Source organism: Microtus oregoni, unplaced genomic scaffold (assembly GCF_018167655.1).
Source record: "Microtus oregoni isolate MIOR12 unplaced genomic scaffold, Mior012 000009F_ref0000495, whole genome shotgun sequence".
In the NCBI taxonomy this organism is placed as follows: Eukaryota; Metazoa; Chordata; class Mammalia; order Rodentia; family Cricetidae; genus Microtus; species Microtus oregoni.
The window spans coordinates 49199327-49221742 of record NW_024543068.1 but is presented as its reverse complement, the minus strand read 5'-3'; the positions used below and the strand labels follow the sequence as shown (position 1 = coordinate 49221742).

General features: G+C 41.2%; 1 protein-coding gene across 5 annotated transcripts in view; it reads left to right on the top strand.

Moving 5' to 3' along the window:
• Positions 1-22416, top strand: part of Immp2l (inner mitochondrial membrane peptidase subunit 2) — an 815636-nt gene that overhangs the window by 42872 nt on the left and 750348 nt on the right. For all 5 annotated transcript variants that reach the window (XM_041658413.1, XM_041658410.1, XM_041658411.1 and 2 more), the window contains exon 3: positions 1359-1495. In XM_041658413.1, coding sequence (XP_041514347.1) covers positions 1361-1495 — 135 coding nt within the window. In that variant the 5' untranslated portion in view covers positions 1359-1360. The remainder of the gene's footprint in view (positions 1-1358; positions 1496-22416) is intronic.

Sequence of the window (22416 nt, the reverse complement as noted above, 5' to 3'; positions counted from 1 at the left end):
CCTTCTGTCCAGCATATGGGGAGAGAGCAGTGTATGCTGCTTTGGAGGGTGCACTCTGGGAATCTGAAATACCCGCTGATGGCATTGACCACACCTCGTCACATGGTCACACCAGTCAGAGAGGCTCAGAAAGAGCTTTCAGCTGGGTCAACACATCTCACTGAACTTCTGTTAGGGAAATTAGATTGTGTTTCTCTATTGTTAGAGCAGCAGAAAGAATATTCTTTAGAATGGTTGCGTTTCTAACTTTTTCACTGATGTTTCCAAGTAGACAAACTGAAAAGGCATAATCCCAGTTCCTGCATTTTCCTTTGGAACTTAAGGCACACTTACCTAATAGTTCTAGGCATGGGGCTGAGATATGCTACGAAACAAGGTTGCCATGCTCTAGCTAAGTTTTCTTTTCTTTTGTGATGTTGAGGATCAAACCCAGGGCCTTGTGGGTGCTAAGCCCATGCATGCTCTGCCACTGAGTCCCGGTACAACCAATTCCTATGTTTCGCTATACGGTTTTGGCGACTTTATCTATTTTTTTGATGTAGGTGTGGCGGGGCTGCGTCCTGCCTCCCGGTTAGCTTTATCTGAAATAATTACATGGAAATTGTATTATTTTAAACATTGTCTGGCCCATTAGTTCTAGCCTCTTATTGGCTAGCAAAATGTCTCTGTCATCTCTAGAGTTTGTAAGTTGCTTACTTCTTATTTACTTAGGTAATATTATATCCTTCTGGAGTCTTTGATGGAGTTGAAGAATAGATAGATTCTTATAGATAGATAGTTATAGTTATAGTTTTCCTTAGTTATGATAAAGATAAAATAGATGTAAATATTGTAATTTTTACTTGATAACTGTTTTGTTATATGTAATTTTGCTATGTTAAAGTTAAAGCTTTCCTTTTTTTGTTTAAACAGAAAAAGGGGAAATGATGGAGGAAGGTCATTGGTTAATTAATAAAGAAACTGCTTGGCCTCATAGGTTAAAACATAGGTGGGTGGAATAACCAGAACAGAATGCTGGGAGGAAGAGGAAATGAGCTCAGACTCGATAGCTCTCCTCTCTGGGGCAGACACGATGAAGATCCGACCCAGGATGGACATAGGCTAAAATCTTCCCCATAAGCGCACCGTGGGTTGCTACACACATTATTAAAAATGGGCTAGTCCAGATGTGAGAGTTAGCCAAGAAGAAGCTAGATATAATGGGCCAAGCAATATTTAAAAGAATACAATTTCCATATAATTACTTCGAATAAAGCTAGCCATGTGGGCGCCAGGGCGGCCGGAACGCAGCCCTACTGCTCCTTCAACATTTTTTTTTTTTTTGGCTAATTTTCTGCTGGTTGTCATTGTGTACCTAGGTATGGCACAGTCCCAAGGCTGGCTGAGAAGATACTTCAAGGCCTTCTGTAAAGGCTTCTTTGTGGCAGTGCCCGTGGCAGTCACCTTCCTGGATCGGGTCGCCTGCGTGGCGCGAGTGGAAGGAGCCTCGATGCAGGTGAGCACGAGTTCCGCTTTGTTCCGTAAAGCCCATGCTCCTTTGTCTCTCGCGTACTGGGAATAGAGCTCACCCTAGTGTTTCTGTGCTGCGTCCCGAGAGGTCCAAAAAGACATTGAAACTAAAGTTTCACCTTTTCAACTTTCTTTTTTTTTTTTTTTTCCATTTTTGTGGTTTTCTCCAGATAGGGTTTCTCTGTGTAACGGCCCTAACTGTCCTGGAACTAGCTCTTGTGGATCAGGCTGACCTCAAACTCACAGAGATCCACCTGCCTCTGCCTCCTGAGTGCTGGGATTAAAGGTGTGCGCCACCACTGCCTGGCCCCAACTTTCTTTTAAAGGCTCCTGATAACTATTATTATAATCAGAGTCGAGATGAACAGAATTAATTACCAAGTAGGTCTTGGGTCTGTACTTTGATTTTTCTGTGAATTACAAATGGAGACTTAAAGAAAATGTATTAAATGGTGTTGTTTTTTTTATGACTATGGCTACATTTGAACACCTGTTTAAGACTGAATTAGGCAGGTAGTGGTGGTGCACATCTTTATTCCCATGCAAAGGCAGACAGATCTCTGCAAGTTCGAGGTGAGCCTGGTCTAGAAAGACAGTTCAGGGATAGCCAAGGCTACACAGAGAAACCCTGTCTTGAAAAACCAAACCAAACCAAACCAAACCAAAACAAAAACCCAAAAACAAAACAGTATACTTTTGTTTAGGTTAGATTCAGTGACTTGGTTAATGTGTTTCAGTTTGTTAGAAAGTCTCTGTAACTGATTCCTGATTCTAGACATTCTAATATGCTCTTTAAGTGAGTTACTGATTAAAACTACACTAAAAAATTTTAAGTTAGTTTTTATTTTTATTGTGTGTGTGTTCAGGTGTGTGCATGCTATAACTATAGTGCATATATAGAGGTCTGAAGATAATTTTATGGAGTATGAGTTCATTTGTGTTTCAGGGATTGAATTCTTGGAGCCAGGCTAGCTCAGCAAGCATTTTTATCTGCTGACTCGTCTTGTCAGCCCACACTGAGTAAAAATATTAAATGCAGTTTATAGTGGAAGAACCTTGGAGTGGAGATTTCCAAAAATTTCGTACAAATAATTTTGTGGAGTAACTCAGAGGAGGTTTTATTGAGGAACTGGTGTTTAGAAGCTTACTTGGTGAGAAGTTTTGTACAGCTGAGCAGCTTGCATTTTGTAGCAGGATTTTCTTAGTTGTCATCAGCATATATTAAGGTCACGCATTGTGCCAAATATCTCTGTCAAATAAATACGTAAAGTGAATATATAGACTTCCAAGAGATTCTAATCATGCAGAGTAATCTACTTAGGTTTTTCTCTTTGTTTTGCTTAGAACTAGTTAAAGCACCAGTTTTAAGGAATAAGGATGGATGTATTCCAACATAATTACGGTGTTAAAAATCAGACCCTTTCCTCATTGTGGAGGTCAGCAGACTGTTAGGTTGAGGCCTCTGGGGGAGGCTAGTGTAATGCTAGGTTGTGTTTATGTTCGCTTTTCTTCCTTTATTTGAGGGGTCCTTAGGCCCTCCTCTTGGTCAGATGATCTTGACCTCAAACTATCCATTTCCAGTTCCTTCCACAGCAGGTCACCAGTAAATTTGGTTATTAATTTGATGAAAGAAATGTTTTAATGCACACAGCAGCATGCAAAGCATATGACTAATAGGTATCTGCCTTTGTTTATAAATGCAGTTGAAAACATTTAATAAGGCTTGGTCTTTATGTTTTATTTCTTTTGTTTTCAATTCCTAGCAGCCTTGTCTTAGAGATAATCCCCAGGGGGAAAGGTAGATTTGCTTTGTAGAGCTTTTGAGTCAGATTTATCATTTCAGATTAAAACTGGCTTCTTCACAGCCAACCAAATCCTTTTTGGAGCCCTAGGACCTTTTAGTAATAATCAGATTAATAATGATTTTCTCCAGTGTCCTTAGTGCTCTTTTGCTACACAACTCCCACTATCTACAGAAGGATTTTTTTTTTTCTGTAGAATACAAGACCTCCTTACTTGGAATCTAATGATATTTCAGGGGATTATATCATAGTATTTTAATCTTCATACTTTTAGCGCAACATGTTCCTACTGAGAGCATATAGTTATGGCTATGGTAGGGAACACCAAAGGCATTCATTAAAATATGTGAAGTATGATTTTTGATCACAAGGCATTGATTGTTTTGTGGAAGAACAAAGTTTATCCCTAGTGAGGAAGGCAAAGAAGAAAGCGTTAAGCCATGTCATTCCCAGATGCCGTTCAGCCGACTGTTATTAGCCTTACACAGATACACTTGACTCTGCAGGTGCATTAGTCATGCCTGCATCATTCCCAGCTCTACCAGGTGCGTTAGTAATGCCTGCATCATTCCCAGCTCTACCAGGTGCGTTAATAATGCCTGCATCATTCCCAGCTCTACCAGGTGCATTAGTAATGCCTGCATCATTCCCAGCTCTACCAGGTGCGTTAGTAATGCCTGCATCATTCCCAGCTCTACCAGGTGCATTAGTAATGCCTGCATCATTCCCAGCTCTACGCTTAACAAGTGCAGTTTATTACTTGGAGTTTGTTTGGTACTGCGTGCCAAATCCCCTTGGTTACAGGTTATAGGAAAATAGCTTGAATTTACCTAGGTCTACAAATTCATTGGAGGGTTTAGGATGCAGCCATGATTGGAGCAGCAGCTTGGCAGCTGTCATTAAGAACTGGGGCCAGGCTTCTCTCTGATGCCATGTTTGCTGTCACGAAGAACCAGGACCAGCCTTTTCTCTGATGCTATGTTCGCCGTCACGAAGAACCAGGACCAACTCTCTCTCTGATGCTATGTTCGCCTCTATCTGCATCTTTGTATAATTTTTTTTTTTTTTGCCATCCATGTCAGGACATGTGGAGTGCGAGCCACTCACATGCTTTAAAATGCCCCATTCTGGCGCCACCTGACAAACGTCACACTTCTCTGAAATTAGAAAAATCAGTAGCTCTCCTACATACAGATGATAAATGGATTGAAAAAGAAATCAGGGAAATATCACCCTTTACAATAGCCACAAATAACATAAAATATCTTGGGGCAACTCTAACCAAACAAGCCAAAGACTTGTGTGACAAAAACTTTAAAACTCTGAAGAAAGAAATTGAAGAAGACACCAGACAATTGAAAGATCTCCCATGTGCTCTTGTGTAGGTAGGTAAAAATGGCAATCTTACCAAAAGCAATCTACAGATTCAGTGCAATGCCCATCAAAATCCTAGCAAAATTCTTCTCAGACCTTGCAAAAACAATACTCAACTTCGTATGGAAAGACAAAAAAAACAGGATAGCCAAAACAATCTTGTCCAACAAAGGAACTTCTGGAGGTCCTACAATCCCCGACTTCAAACTGTGTTATAGAGCTGCAGTAATGAAAACAGCCTGACATTGCATAAAAACCAGTGGAACCGAATTGAAGACCCGATATCAATCCACACACTTACAAATACCTGATTTTTGACAAAGAAGCTAAAAATATAAAATGGAAAAAAGAAAGCATATTTAACAAATGGTGCTGGCATAACTGGATTCATCATGTAGAAGAATGCAAAATGTTTATCACCATGCACAAAACTCAAGTCCAAATGGATCAAAGACCTCAACATAAAACCACACACTGAACCTCAAAGAAGAGAAAGTGGGAAGTACACTTGAACACACTGGCCAGGAGACTACTTCCTAAATATAATCCCAGTAGTATAAATACTGAAAGTAACAATTAATAAATGGGACCTCCTGAAACTGAGAAGTTTCTGTAAAGCAATGGACATGGTCAACAAGACAAAATGGCAACCTGTAGAATGGGAAAAGATCTTCACCAACCCCACATTGGACAGAGGGCTGAGCTCCAAAATATACAAAGAACTCAAGAAACTTGACATCAAAAGAACAAATAATCCAATAAAAAATGGGGTACAGACTTATACAGAGAACTCTCAATAGATGAATCTCAAATCAAAATCTTAGATGAAGCTAAAAGACACTTTAGAGTCTTTTGCCATCAGAGAAATGCAAATCTAAACATCTGAGAGATTCTATCTTATACCTGTCAGAATGGCCAAGATCAAAAACACTGATGACAGCTTATACTTGATGGGATATGGGATAAGGGGAACATTCCTCCATTGCTGGTGGCAGGGAAAACTTGTACAGCCACTTTGGAAATCAGTATGGTGATTTCTGAGAAAATTAGGAAACAATCTACTTCAAGACCCAGCAATATTGCTGCTGGGTATATAACCAAGTATTTACACAATGGAGCACTACACAGCAGTAAAAAATAATGACATATTGAAATTTGCATGCAAATGTTTGGATCTAGAAAAAAATCATATTGAGTGAGGTAACCTAGACTCAGAAAGACAAATACAATATGTACTCACTCATAAGTGGCTTCTAGACATAAAGCAAAGAAAAAAAGTGACCTATAGTCCACAACCCCAGACAACCTAGACAACAAAGAAGATCCTAAAAGAGACATACATGGATCTACATAGGAAGGAGAAAAAGACAGGATCTCCTGAGTAAATTGGGATCATGGGGGCCCTGGTAGAGGGTAGAAGGGAAGAGGGAGGAAGGGAGGGGAGGAGAGAAAAAACGTACAGGTTAATAAAAACAATAAAAAAGTGAAAAATCTGGAGGCAGGGGAGACCATGATTGACTCAGGCTCTATCAAATTCTCTTACATATACATAGGTCAACTTTGACCATCAGGGTGTTATGATTGATATAGCATTGGATAAGTACACACTCTCACCTGTGACTGAGTGATCTGTGTGAGATTAAGGACGTGTGTGTGTGTGTGTGTGTGTGTGTGTGTGTGTGTTGTATCTTTAAAATTTTTTTAAAATTTTTTTTTGGTGACAGAATCTCTGTAGCCATTTCTGGCTTGGAGCTCAGTTTGTAGATCTGACCTGCTTTTGTCTCCCAGGTGCTGATATTAAGGACATGTACCACCACAACTTGTCGGAGAATCTATTTAAGTCACATTATTTGTGAGGATTGAGCATGAAGTACAGGTGATATTTCCAAGAGGACAATGTTTTTAGGTGAAATTGGAATAGATGTTCTGGAAAGACAGGAGAAATGCATTTGTCTCTATAGCCTCTGGAGTTCAGATTAACTTCAGTTAACAGATCATTTACTTTACAGCTACATTAGACATCACTAAGTCATACCTAGAATTGTTTAAGACCAGAAATTTACACTGAATACATTTGTTGACTACACAGTGACTCTTCATTGTGTTTGAAGACATTGTTGCTAGCCACAGTTGTGATGCATTGAGCAGGTCTACTCCCTGGGGTTCAGCAGATTGGTTGAGATTGGAATAAACGCCTGCCTTTCCATTTCTCTGGTTGTAGGGATTGCTAGATGTCTCAGCACATCCTACAGGAAACACTCTGGATGTTTTTTTGGATGCAGCCTGAGGCTGTTATCCACTATAAGGCTATGGTTGGGTCCCTGAAGATGGGTCCTCTGGATTGGTGGTGAGGTGTTCTTGTACTAAGGCTTAAAACTCTGAAAGGAGGACCGAGAAATAAGAGGCAGGAAGGGAAAACACAGCAAAGAGAGAAGAAAGCAGTGGCAACGATGTGAAGGTCAGCTGGGTGCTACGAAAGATGTGAAGGTCAGCTGGGTGCTACGGAATGACGGAGGCAGCTGGAGACGCAGGGCCACGAGCAGGGGTCAGAGCCCAGCAGCTGTGACAGAGACTCAAGACGGAAGTGGGGTACTCGAAGACTGATGAGTCTCAACGCAACCATGACATTTGTCTGCTGCATGTTCATGCGTATTAGTTCTGAGGAGGTGCCGCATTGCACTGTTCACTGATACTTCCTCGTCATTTGGAATTCATGTGGTGGATATTATTGGCTGTAGAAACCTGGTAGAAGGTACTGTGGTGGTTTGAATGAAAATGGCCCCTAAGGACGCATAGACAGTGGCACTATTGGGAAGTGTCCTTGTCGGACTGGATGTGGCTCTGTTGAAGTGTGTCACTTGGGGCTGGATTTGAGGTCGCAGATCAAGCCAGGTCCAGTGTCTCACCCTCTTCCTGCTGCCTGGGGGAATCCCCATGTAGAACTCTCAGCTTCCTCTCCAGCACCATGTCTGCGTGCATGCCACCATCCTTCCTGCCATGATGATAATGGACCGGATCGTCCATTAGTTGTCTCTGAGGTGTAAGCCAGCCCTAATTAACTGCTTTCTTTTGTAAGAGTTGCCAAGGTCATGTTGCCTCCTCACAGTAATAGAAACCCTGACTGCGACAGATATTTCGTTGTTTTGTTTTGAAGAGGCCTTATTAATTAATCCCAACTTTATTATTTTAATTTATGCCTTAAAATACTTTAAGTATGATTTAGTGATATTTAATGATATTACATATACAAGTGAGAAAGTTATTTTAATTGTTTCTGTATTTTCAAATCTATGATTAATTTTGTCTCCAGACATACTTTGGATATAGACACTATCGAAAAGCACTGATTACAGTACTGGGAAGCACTGTAATAGATATTATACGTGATAATGAATCAGACGCAGACTGCCTTTGAGACACTTTTACTTTACTAGAGGAAGTTCAGGACCTACAGCATGATGAATATATTTACTATAGACCATGTCCATCTCCCAGATAGATATTTTGTTATTATTTAGTATATCCAGAAATTAAAAGTTATTAAATTTAGCATATCCGTTTGTTTAAGGCCAAACCCGAAGTCAACTAGTGGAACCAAGTTTCTACCTTCAGGGGAGCTGAAGACGGGAAAATTGAGTTAGGAAGTGTTTCCTGTAGCCAGGAGGACTCCAGGGATAAATGGTTGGTCATAGAGATTACTTAAAAAGTTATTTTCTTTTGAGCTTACCAAGAAATATTCCTCATTTTTTCTAAACCAATATAGACAAATTTGTAAACAAATGGAAGCTGGAATATCTGCTGTTTTGAAAATCTTTAGTTTTCAGATACCTCAGGCCCAATTGTATTGCCACCTCAGTGTGGCCTGTCTTTAAGTCAGTTTGTAACTTAAACATTATTTAAGAAAACCCAAAGGCTGAATCATGAAATCTAATTAAAGATATTTGTACTCTTACTCTTTTGACTTTCTGGGCTAGTGTTATGGCAACACCGAATATTTACCCTGGGAGTAAATTTTGATATAAGAGTTCTTTAGATCTTTACAAATACTTACTGGCTGCAGTATAGCAGGGAAATTTGTTTTTAGGATTTTTTTTCTTTGAAAAACAATTATTTACTTTTAAAACAGTCCTCAGTAGTTCTTTTCTTAATGTAGGTTTTCTAGTTTTAATTTGCAACTCATCAGCCATTTGAATAGAAGGGTACAGATTATCAGACGGAAGAGTCCGGTTAGATGACAGTAAGTCATAGATGAAACTAAAAAAATTTAACGAACAATGATGAGTTCAATTGAAAACAGTGTTCAGCTTATGCCGCATTGTTTTTTTTTTTTTTAAATATAGCTCTGTAGATAAAGTCGTTTGCATGAGACATCCCCTTTGCAATGCTCAGCACATAATGATCGTGGGCACAAATGACTGGTTAATGATTATTCATGCTGACCTGTTGTTCCCTGTAGTGCACATGAATCAATTCTACTGCTTGTTGAAAGGTTACCTATGAAAGTAGATGCACTTTTTTCTCTTACAGAAGAACCATATCACACAATATTAATTTAATTCAGGAAATGAAGACTGATACTGCATACAGTTGAAACCACAGAGGGGATTTATGTAGGTGGAATGCAATTATTCAAATTAGAACTTCAATGAATTACCAGGGCTTTTAGAGCAAAAGGGTGCCCTAGGAATAGTTCAATGACCTCACACCCAAGTTTTAGGCTTTATTTGAGTGAGAATGCCTGCAGTGGGGTCACTGGCTCTGGTAGAAGGTGTGTACTCTCCACATTTAAAATTAAGATCTAAGGCTTTTTCAAGTGAGGAAGAGAAGTCATTTTGAATATTGTCATCTTATTTTTGCGGCAATCGCTGCTGCAGGATTTCTAAGTAGCAACCGTTCTCTTTTTCCTGTTTTGCATTGCCAGAGGCAAAAACACTTGAAATTATCATTGCATTCTGCCATCTTTTCAGCTCAGACTTCAGATATCTATATCTATATCTATCTATCTATCTATCTATCTATCTATCTATCTATCTATATTCAAATAGATTTCAAAGTTAGGCAATATGAGGGAAAGTAGAGTTTATTTAGTACCTGTCATTACTCATCAATAATACCTGTTCAGCTCATCAATAAAACCCATTCATTGGTTTCAAATTGCCTTGACTTTGAGCCACCTATGTACAGACCTCAAGAAAGTGACTTGTAATAAACCTCTTAGGCTCCCACGTAGTTCTGTAGTCATTATCTTCTTGCCTGCTGAGTTGAAAATGGAAAGTTCTGTCCAAAAAGTAAGCAAAGAAGCCCTTTCTTTCTCTCAAATCTCTACTTTGAAAAATTTAAACATACAGAGGGCTTCCCGAGACTCACTAGTCATTGTGGTTGTATTAATAACTGTGATTCTGCTATTCTCAGAAGCTGGATGCATTCTGAAGGAATGAGTTACACTGATTTACACCCCAGCGTTTCTGGTGGAGTTTGGGAGTTGGACTTCCTGCTGAATTTGCACTTCTGAGATGCTGGGAAACACCTGGCATAGTTTTCCTTCTGTGCACACACCACTCCTCTGTGCTTTGACACCCCCCCTCCCCCATGTCAACCAAGGCTGACATCCAAGGAAGCCAGGATTTAATGTTCAGATATTTTATGAGGTTGGCTTGTGTGCTTTCTTCCCAAATTACCTTTGGCACAGAAATCTCACCTGAAGGTTCCCCTTAGGATGTTCCAGGTTTTTATGTAGTTCTGCAGCCCATCATTAACGGAGAATTCAAATGGTTTGTACTTATAGCAACAGACATGTGATCCTGGAGCAGTTGGTTAGTGATAACTTTGTAATGTCCCTTTGTGGATTTGCCCCCTCTCTTTTTATCACTGGAGAATAATATGACTTCTGTTTTGTACAGCCAGGGTTATGGCTTCTTAACGCTAAGGCTATTATTATGCCTTTAGAAAATTAACTAAACTTCATATGGTGGCAATGCTTATAATAATCCCAATACTGGAGAAGACAGGGCAGTGGGATTGAGGGTCTGGGCTCAGTCTGCGTTACATAGCGAAACCCCTCATTGCTGAGCTCTGTGGACCCTGGAGAGTTGGAATGGAGTTGGTTTGACTTGGTTATGATGTTGACTATCAAAAATGACATCAGTTCTGCTTGTCATTCTCCTTCTGGTCCTGTAATGGAGCATAGACTCTGGACACAGGCTTCTCCACTGCCTCATCTTGCATTTGTGTAGACAACAACAACGACAACCACAAAACCCAGGGATGTCGTCAGGGTTTTATTTCTCAGCTCCTCAGGCTTCTAGCCTCTGAGTCTGTCTGCCTTCCCACCTGCCTTCTTCCTGTATTTCTTCATTATGAGACACCTGGGCAGAATTAGTCCAGAGAGCGGGAGATGGCGGTAGTGAGTGTAGATGCTCGGTTTTGGCCTAAGACTGTAAATACTGTGACCGCCTCCCATCAGAGATAATAAAAATGGATATACCTTGATAGAGAACCCATAGTAGTCATGTGACTGCATTCTGGCCAGTGAAAAATGACTGGGAATCAGGCGCCATTTCTGCTCTGGCCCCTGAAAACCTTGGTAACATTGTGTTCTCTGGTGCTCTTTCAGGTTTCTGACTGGCTACAGATGTTTGTGTTCTGTTAGGAACTAAATAATCAGTTGTGGCCAATAAAGGTTGTACTTACATGTCTGGAGGCAAGAGGCAAGGCGCCCACAGAGGGCCTCAGTGGAAGGACACCGTAGTGCTCAGAAGGCAGGGGACAGGAGCAAGGTGAAGGCATCAAAGTCGACATCGTGTTCCTGCAGAAAGACAGGGAAGGGCAGGTGGACAGGTCTGGACCAGCCAATCTGCAGTTTAGGAGACTAGATGCCTGGGTCTGGTAGCTGGCCTCAGAGTGATTACGGTGTAGGGACACTGTCTCTTAAACTGTACTGGCTTGGCAGAAGAGGGAATAGCTCTGGCTGAGACTGCACATCAAAGGCATGCTCCGGGCTTGGCTTTTGCTGTCTATGGTGCAATAGTCATGGAAGGGGCAGTCTTTGCTGCATGGGAAAACATACAGGTACCTTCTCGTCACCCCTCTGATCCATTCGGCTGCCTGGAGCTGCCGCTGCCAGCAACCACCCAGTCTGCAGAAACTAGTTCAGGAAAAGATCAAAATGCAGGATTCAAAGCAGAGTTTCTACTGAATGCTTCTCATACTGCCACAGACTGGAGAAATTGTAAGTGGGGAGTTTTAGACTCGACCTCTATTTGAATAAAAAGCACAGCAGACAAGCACATACAGGGACTGCAGCCTTGTGGGCTCTTAGATACATATGTTTCTGCATGATGATGCAATAAACTTGTTTGCTAGCCACTGAGATTTTTGGGTTTTCTTCCGAAGCAATTAGCCAAATTTGATTATATAACAGGACTCAATTCCTTGCTTTCCCCCACAGTCCTTTTAAAACCAACCCCGTTACAATGATCTGCCCTTCACCCGTGATCAGAAATTCTTCTCTGCTATCCTTTAGTTACTTCACAGATTATTACTAACTGTACTTTGTAGGCTTCTCAGAGAAAGAGACTATTTTCTTCTCATCTACCCATTCACAGGGATGCTGAATAAATGCATATTAAATGTGCTCTTTGAAGCATTAAAGTGCTTGAATAATTAAACTACAGAAATATGCTAAATATTCATTAATCATTTTTTTCTCAGACTTTGAGGGCGTTTCTTCACGATTCTGAAAACTTTCTTTGCTCGCTGATGGACTTGTCATGTTCTTTACGGCAGAGGTGTTCAGCCCTTTCTGCCCATGACTCAAACTAAGTTACATCTTACTGTGCAGTACACACTTATGCACAGCAGAAACTAAAGCTTCAGGTAACAATACTTCAAAGATAATTATCATCATTATGTGCAGTGCCCTCTGATACTTTCAGTTATGTTTGCAACCCGCTAAATTGATTCTGTGACTCACTCATTGGGCATGACCTGTAGTTTGGAAATTGCTGCTTTCTGGCTGGAGGGAGGCCCGGCAGGAGGAAGCAGCTCAGACTGAGCTATAACTAGGGAGTAGAATGTGTTTGTCTTTGATGATAAAATTTTAGGTGTGGATTTGTCCCAGGGGTTTAGGCAATAAGGACAACATGAAGAATCTGGAGGCCCATCGTCTATTCTTGGTTTAAAAATGGGCCTTTTTCAGTTAATGTCACCTGGTGTATTTATTAATTATGACTCATGAGCTCCATCCCATACCTATGAGATTGGAATAATTTTCTGAGTACTTTGGGATATGTGTTGTAAGAATTTCTGTAAATGGTAATGTTTGAGAATTGTTTTCTTATGAAGAGTTCAAAGTCTGGGTGAATTCAGTTTGTTAGAGCTTTGCTAGACTCACAGCTGCCTTTATATGACAGACAGTTCTAAGTATCATTGTTAGCATTTGATTTTTTACTCTTGGACTTTCAAGAATATGTCCTTTAAATGACAGCTCTAGGTATCTTTGTTAGCATTTGATTTCTTACTCTTGACCTTCAAGAATATGCCCATTTTGACCTTCCTTTTCTTTAAAACAATATTTTTAGATTATTTATTTATTTATATATTTATTTATTTTCTGGGCATGTGTTTGCCCTTGAAGAGGGCCTTGAATAACCTGGAATTGGACCAGTGGTGAAGAGCCACTGTGTGGATGCTGGCAACCACACCCGAGTCCTCTGCATTAACAACACCTGCCGTGAACCGATGAGCTCCTCTCCAGCCCGCGCCATCTTCTTACTCATTCCATATTTGTGCAACTTTAGCATGCTTTAATCTTTCCTATGCCTATGTCAGTTTATAAATATGTCCTTCGAGTTTTTACTACTTAAGAACTTCATTTTGTTATGTTTTGGTTTTCACTTTCTGGTCTCTGTATTTTAAAAGCGAGCATTTTATACTTTCTATCATATTGGTTTTTTTAAGTCATCTTTTATTTTTGCCAGAAAACATTCCTTTCCTTGTTTAAAAAAGTAGACTGTAATTTTCTTTGTTTCTTTATTTTATTTTATTTTATTTTTGGTGGTGCTGGGATTGAGCCTAGGGCTTCGCACATGGTAGACAAATGCTCTACCACCGAGTTATATTCCCAGCTGTTTCTGTAATTGTTGATGTTGAGAAAGAAGCATGACCACATGTGTCCTTTGAGTGATTGGCTCGTTCCCTTAGCATGGGAGCCATGCTGATTCTCAGGGAATGAAGCTTCTCTTTTTGATTTGTAGATGCCTTCTTCCTCAAATCTCCCACAATTTTTACTGATGAGTGACTTGCTTTGACCAATGAGACATCAGCAGACAGAATAGAAGCCTGTTGAGTGTTCTGAACTGGAAACATGTAAGAGCTCAGGCTGCTTGGCTGAAGGAGACACTGGCCTGCAAGCCTCAGTTAGAGCCCGATGTGTCTGTGCGGTCAGTTTGAGCTGGCCAGCGCATTTGCCCTCAGATGGTCCCATCCAAACAGGTGACCTCAAGAGATGCCTGAATGGGATCTCCCCAATAAGTGGGGCCCCAAATGCAGAATTGCCGACAGTGACTTCATCTATCCTTGTAGGACACAGTTTTGCAGTGATTTGTTATAAAGCAACAGACAGCTTAGCAAAACTCAATAGTGTTAGTGAGGTTGCAAGTCAGTCCTCCAACAAGCAGCGTTAGTTCTGGGACTCTGTGGCTTTGAGGGGTTGGATTTTTGGGAGAGTTTGTTAAATGGCAGGAAACTTGTTTTGGAAACCAGGAAGGTGGGGAAGTGACTGGTGTCAGAGACTGAAATGCAGGTTTCCGTTGTTCATATTATTAAAAGAGCCTAAACTGTCATCTTCAGGAACTCTGAAATAGGCAATGTGCACACCTAACAAACCTGCCCATCAGGCTGAGAGGGCTTCTAGGAAGAGAGTTGAAGCTGTCCGTTATTTCTGTCTAAGGGATGCAAAGGAAAGGAAACTCAGGTGCCCAAGACTTTACAGGTTAGGAAATGAAACACTGGTTTGTTTCTAGTTTCCAAGCAGGCAAATCATCTCTGAGTAAGAAAACGTTTGGGGTAGATAGAACACCTTGACTAGAAAATGCTTTAAGATCTACAAAGGACCTGGGTGGTGGTGGCACACGCCTTTAATCCCAGCACTCAGGAGGCAGAGGCAGGCGGATCTCTGTGAGTTCGAGGCCAGCCTGGTCTACAAGAGCTAGTTTCAGGACAGGAACCAAAAGCTACGGAGAAACCCTGTCTCAAAAAATCAAAAAAAAAAAAAAATCTCCAAAGGACTGGAGGGGGTGCTTCCTAAATTCTTTTCACTTGATGTGAGAGACTCTAAGGCCCTTAAGACATTTGGGCCACCGCATCCCAGCCCTTCCAAAGGAGCTAAGTCTATTTTGAAAAATTACTGGTATAGTTTAGGGTTGACTGACAACACAAACCTCAGTTAAGTTAGTAGGAAATCTATGAACTTTTAAGGGATTTAAACTAGCTTGTATTAAATCAGTTTAAAAAGAGGCCAGAGTCTCCAACATACTGTGACAGAAACATTTCCTTTAAAAAAGGAACAGGTCTCTTAGCTCCTAGACACAGGCCAGGAGCTAAATACCATGGAGAGTCATTCCAGGGAAGAGGAAAAGGCCCTACTGGAACAGTCTTTGGATAAAAGGCCTGTACACGTACAGTGCTGGATTCTGTCAGCAAATGACTTCTCTCTTTCTTCCACTGCCTTTGAAACATTTGTGTTCTTATGTCACAAGTCTCATTTTCTATTTTAATGGAGCCCAAGCCGTACCCTGGAATCCTCACCTTTGCTTTGGCCTGTTGCCTATTGCAGATGAAGGGACTTTGCTCCTCTGTCACAGACTGAAGCTTGGGGTCCTTTGGAACTGTTGCATGTGCCATCAGGGCCAGAGAGTGGAGTGTTGCAGATTGTTAGGTTTCCATCCGGCCCTTTTCCCTGGTACCCAACCTCTGTGTCGTCTCTACCACACTGTTTCTAGGCTTGGCCAGTTGATGTCCTTAGCAGGTGGAATAGCAAGCAGGGCTTGTTGGATGCCTACACAGAGAAGCAGGTCCTCCCACAACCACCTGAGTCACCCAGCGAGGCCAGCACAGATGAGACTGCACAGTCGTGGGCAGGGATCCGCCCTTTCTGTGTTGGAGTGCTTTGTTTTGTAGCTCTTCAATGAGTCACAGGAGGCCTGCAGTTCTTTTGTCCCCTTTCATCTGACACAGTGCTTAACAATTCATTTTAATAAGCAGTTTGTTTCTAACACAGTTGGACCCCTTAGTTCTGATAGGTTGGCTCCATGCAGCTCAACGGAACCACAAACCAAAATTTCTATTGATACCTTTTGAATGCTGGATTTAAAAATGTTACTTTTATGTAAAACAGCATCAAATTCAACAATAGGAAGCAAAGGGTTTAAAATCTGTTGTCTTTTCTTACATATTTTTTGGGGGGGGGACCCACAGTTTTATTTTCTTTATTTTTCTTTGGTATCATATAGACACAAAGTTTCTAGAGAACTCCGCAATGTCTACCACTTTACAGGTAGCCTTATGAATAGATTTGCACACCGTTTGTACACATCGAGGAATTAGCCATTTTAGAGGGTTGACTTCTGGCAGAATCATCTAGAGAGCCTTTTCAGGGGCTGGAGAGATAGATGGCTCAGTGATTAAGAGCACCAGCTGCTCTTCCAGGGGGCCGGGGTCTGATTCCCAGCAGTCTCATGGCCCCTCTCAACATCTGTAACAACATCTGTAACTCTAATAACCGCTGGCTTCCACAACACGCATCAGGCCTGCACACGGTACACAGATACACATGTAGGCAAAACACCCATGCACATGAACAAAAAAAGCCTTTCTAAAACCTTATTATTTGAAATCATTCTTTTTTTGTTACTATATGTCTTACTGTGGACATATTATATTTTATGTCAAGGAATATGAATGATAGAGAGAGTAGCTTTTTCTTGGCAAGAAGAATGGTCCATGGAAGAAAAAGCTTTTCATTATGTTGGAATTTTATTACACACAAAAGAATATATATCTTGTCAATGCATAAAATATTTATATAAATTTTTTATTTCACTAATTTCACATGATCGATTACATGCTATGAGTTGAGCTATAAACCAGAATATTTACTTTGAATTCTGTGATAGTTACTTATGAAATAACACACATGTATTTAAAAAACAGATTTTTTAATATTTTTAAATTATATATCCTAGGGTGTTGGTGTTATGTGCATTTGAGTGCAGCTGCCTGAGGAGGCTGGAGGCATTAGTTCTCCTTGGGACTGAAGTTATAGGCAATTTTGAGCTGTCTGACCTGGGTGCTGGGTAACTTTTACCCTCACCAAGAACACTCCCCTCATCTAACCTCTGAACCATTTCTCCAGCCCCATACATAGAGTTTTTTTCTTCATTTCAAATTTTTATTCATTTTACATACTACCCACAGTTCTCCCTCCCACTCCTTCCCCCTTCCTGCTGAACCTCCCCCATTCACTCCTCAAAGGCTAAGGCCTCCCATGTGGAGTCAACAAAGCCTGGCACATTAAGTTGTCCCAGGACCAAGCCCCTCCCCCTGCATCAAAGCTGAGCAAGGCATCCCACCATAGGGAATGGGCTCCAAAAATCTAGCTCATTTACTGGCAATAGATCCTGGTTATACTGCCAGGGCCCCTCAAATAGACCAAGCTACACAACTGTCGCCCACATGCAGAGGACCTACTTTGGTCCCCAGCTGTCGGTCTAGAGTTCGTGAGTTCCCACGAGCTTGATTCAGCTGCTTCTGTGGGTTTTCTCATCATGAGCTTGACCCCCTCCCCCACCTTGATCACATAATCCCTCCTCCTTCTCTTCGACTGGACTCCTGGAGCTCCGCCTGGTGCTTGGCTGTGGATCTCTGCATCTGCTTCCATCAGTTACTGGATGAGGTTCTGTGATAACAGGGTATTCACCAGTCTGATTACAGGGCAAGGCCAGTTCAGGCACCCTCTCCACCATTGCATGGAGTTTTAGCTGGGGTCATCTTGTGGATTCCTGGGAGTTTCCCTTGCACTAGGTTTCTCCCTAACCCCGTAATGGCTCCCTCTGTCAAGGTATCTCTTTCATTGCTCTCCACTCTGCCCCTCTGATGTGGGGTTCCCCTCTGTATGCGGTGAATACCATTGGTTAATAAAGGAGCTGTTTTGGGCCTGTGATAGGGTAGAGTAGAGAAAGGTAAGGAAAACTAAACTGAATGCCGGGAGAAAGAAGGCAGAGTCAAGAGAAGTCATGGAGCCACTCTGGGAACAGATGAGCTGGAACCTTGCTGGTAGGTAAAATATAAAATAATGGAAATGGATTACTTTAAGATATTTCAGAGCAACCCAGAAATACGTTTAAGCTACTGGCCAAACAGTATTGCAAATAATATAGTTTAGGTGTGTTTATTACGGGACTGGGTAGGACAGAAACATCATATAACAAACCCCCCCAACTCGACCATCCCATTCCCTCATGCTCTCATCCCCCATCCTTTCCTCTCTACTGCTCCCAGTTTACTCAGGAGATCTCATCTATTTCCTCTTCTTAGGGTGATCCACGTGTTCCTCTTAGGGTACTCCTTGTTACCTAGCTACTCTGGGGTTGTGGATTGTAGTCTAGCTATCTTTACATCTGATATCCACGTATGAGGGAGTACATACTGTGTTTGTTTTTCTGAGTCTGAGTTACCTCACTCAGGATAGTTTTTTTCTAGTTCCATCCATTGGCCTGGAAATTTTATGATGTCATTGGTTTTCAAAGCTGAGTAATACTCCATTGTGTAAATGTAGCACATTTTCTTGCTACATTCTTTGGTTGAGTGGCATCTAGGTTGTTTCCAAGTTCTGGCTACGACAAATAATGCTATGGGAACATAGATGAGGAGCTGTCCTTGTATGATTGAGCATCCTTTGGGTATATGCCCAAGAGTGGTAACGCTGGATATTGAGGTAGATTTATTCCCAACTTTCTGAGAAATTACCATACCATACATAGAGGATTATAGTTATTAAGTTATGTACAAAGCCACAGTTAGACTCTTGCAGTCAAGTTTCAGGGAAAAGAATCAAGTAACTTTCTAAAAAAATAGGAGATTATTATAAAAGGAAGATAAACCTTAGAAGTCTGTAAGAAAAGAGTAGAAAATCCATTGGTTCAACCCTTAAAAACAACTCATTGCTTGTTCATCATAGAACATTGTGTACTGATTGGTGAAAAATTAGAAATGATAGAATAAAACCACACACCAAAAGTCTACCTTCCAAATTTAGTTCTTTTAATTTGTCTTCCATCTAGTAGTAGTTAAAAGCCCTGATTGGCAGCAATGTTCTAGTCATTGCAATCTAGTAGTGATTTCTGTTAGTCTAACATCTCTCCAGCTGTGTGCAGATGGAGACACAGGAACAGAGAGCAAATGCTTTACTGACAGTTTCCAGTTTCACAGATTGAAGCTTTGGCTTCAGATGTCAAAACTTGCCTTTCTGAACCTTTGTGGGGTCTCCACGTCTTTTTTTTTTTTTTTTTGGTTTTTCGAGACAGGGTTTCACTGTGGCTTTGGAGCCTGTCCTGAAACTAGCTCTGTAGACCAGGCTGGTCTCGAACTCACAGAGATCCGCCTGCCTCTGCCTCCTGAGTGCTGGGATTAAAGGCGTGCGCCACCACCGCCCGGGGTCTCCACATCTTTGTCTGCGCAGTTCTCTCTCTACTCCTTTCCTCTCTTCAACCTGCTGTCTCCACCGTTCCTTCTCTTCTCCCGTCCTTCCCTCTGTTCCCCATCCTCTTTTTTCTAAGTTGGATCATACAGTTTGTTTTTTAATCACATTTTTACTCTTTATACCTGGAACACTCTGTATTTTTTCTGCAACGTGATTGCTACTTAGTTTTTTTCAGTCCAATGCCGCATAATCTAATCACTCTTAAGTTATAGTTTAATCAGCTGACAGTCAGCTGCATGTTTGTCTCCATGCTCCTCCTTCTGATCTATTGCTACAATATTAACAGAGGCCTAGTGCTACATTGTAATGCTTCCTTTGTTATTTACCTCATTTCTGGTCACAGAGACTTCTATTTCCTATAGTCACCGGCAAAAAGAGAAAGTGTAGTCACTGATATATTTTGAGATACTGCTTTCATATAACTCTTATTACCTTCTGTTATTATAATTGTTCTGTTTTATTGTTGTTGACCTTTCATTGTGCCTGGTTTCTAAACCAGGCTGTCATAGCTATGCATGCATGGGGAAGATCTTAGTGTGTGTATGGAGAGAGATAGTTTGGTATTATCTAAAGTTTCAGTGTCACTGAGGGTCTTGGGATATTTTTCTTGTGGATAATTTGTACTACTGTATTGAAGTTGGTGAAGGCTTTTACTCTAACAAATAATGTATAATGAGCACCTTTGATGCATTTCTGAGTTCCTCAGGAGAACGTGCTAAATATGTCATTCCTAGGCCTAAGGATAAAATTAGGCTTTAAGCACGTTTTAACAGATTACCTTGCACATAGTTTGCAAAAATTTGTATTCTTACATGTAATATATGAAAGTGCCTGTAAAATGTCATGCTTCTCTCTATTATAGAATACACAATTAATATTAGGAGAAGGAAAAATTAGCAACTCAGTATTTTTCTAAATTAAAATAATGTGACATATGTCTTCCTTTACTATACATACTTATAGATTTCAATATTCTCTCTTAAAATCAAAGTTTCTAATATTTATTTATTGGTGTGTGCACATGTGCACTTCTGCTGTGCAGGCATGTGGAGGTCAGAGGGGACTTGCCAGCATAGGTTCTCCCCGTCCACCATGTAGTCTCCACTATCCTCAGCTTGTCAAGCTTGGCAGCAAGTACCCTTATGCTATGCCCTGAGCATCCCGATGTCCCTCCAATTCTATTAAAAGAAAAATTAGGAAATAATGGTTAAAACTTATAGTTATTTTAATGAGAGTGGGATTTCATGCACTATTAAAAGGAGGAAATTCACCTGTCTCAGCCAGCGTTCTCTTGCTCTGAAGAGATGCTATGACCATACCAAAGAAAGCATTTAATTGAGACTTGCTTATAGGTTCTGAGGTTTAGTCCATTATCATCATGTCAGGGAGCACACAGAGAGTTCTACCTTCATATCTTCAGGCAGCAGGAAGAGAGAGTCTCTGGACTTGGAATGGGCTTTTTGAAACCTTAAAACCCACCCCCAGAGACACACTTTCTCTAACAAGGCCACGCCTCCTTATCCTTTCCAATGGTGCCCTTCCATGGTGACCAAGTATTAACTCTATGAGCCCATGAGGGCCAGTCTTGCTACCACCATATCAGCACTCTGGCCGTAAGTGGAGAATGTTGAAGAGCCACAGGTGGATAAGTAAATAAGTCATCACAACAAAGTCCCCCCACCCTGCACCTGAGATGGACTATCGCCATGTAGCCCTAGTTGGCCTAGAGCTCCGCCTGTAGACCAGACTGGACCTGAAACCACTCCTTTTGGATGTTGGGCTTAAAGACACGTCTCATTAAACCTAGCCGACAACAAATGTGTTTTTATAAAAGCTTCCTAAACCTCCTAGTGACCTCAATGTCACTAGGTATGTATGGGAATCAGTTGCTGAGCACAGTGCCTGGCAGGCGAGGGCTGCTTTTCTCAGGCGATGGAATGAGGGAAAGGACACCCGAATGATTCCTGTTGCTGCCCAGACTCAGCAAATGCAGCAGCATCTCTGTAGGCTGTTCACCTTGTGAGGAGGCAGGGGGAGGTCGGGAGCCCTGTCTGCTCAGAAGGCAGTGATGAGTCAGGCATGAGGGCTTGTTCTGGAAGCTTCATCATGGTTGGTGACTTTCAGAAGCTGGAGGATGTGTGAAGGGCCAGGACTTCCTTGCGATTGTTATTAAATCATTTTGCTGGGCTAAGAGCCCTAAATAAAATATTTGGATGTATTTAAAAATATTTCTTTTCTTTTAAACATATAAGTATTTTCCTTGCTGTATGTGTGGATGTACCACCTGTGTGCAGTACCCACAGAGGCTGGAAAAGGGTGCCAGATCCCCAGGAACTGGAGTATAGATGATTGTTATATATACTAACTCATGTGGACACTGAGAACTGAACCCAGGTTCTTTGCAAGAGCAGTAAGTTCTCCTGACTGCCGTGTCATCTCTCAGACCCTGAATCTGCTTTTGAATTAGATGGCCAGTCACTGTTCAGTCAAGTGTTAAAGAGGTATTAGTTTTTAGTCACTGTATCAAGTGTTAAAGGGGTATTAGTTGTTAGTGTTTTATGTGAGAAGAATGCTTCATTTCTTTAAGTTTTGTTAAGACTTGGGTGAATTTATAGTTCATTTTATTATATATACCCAGTCAGATGGATCTGAGGACTGTTAAGAGCCATGCAAACAATAGAGACCTCTGAAGAGCAAGGGAAAAAAGACAATATTCTGCCCAAAGTTTTCCAAAGGCTGCACCCAAACAAAAATGATCCTGTAACCGAATATACATGTAAAATTCTTATTACCACACGTTAGTTTAAAAGGCACATTTTGTGACAACCTGTGTGTGTGTGTGCCATGTGATTGACTGTATTAATCCCTTATTACCTGTACTCGTTTCTTTTCTGATGCTGTGATAGACACCCTGACCGTTGGAACGTAGAGGAGGAGAAGTTGATTTAGGCGTCGAGTTCCAGAGGAAAGAGT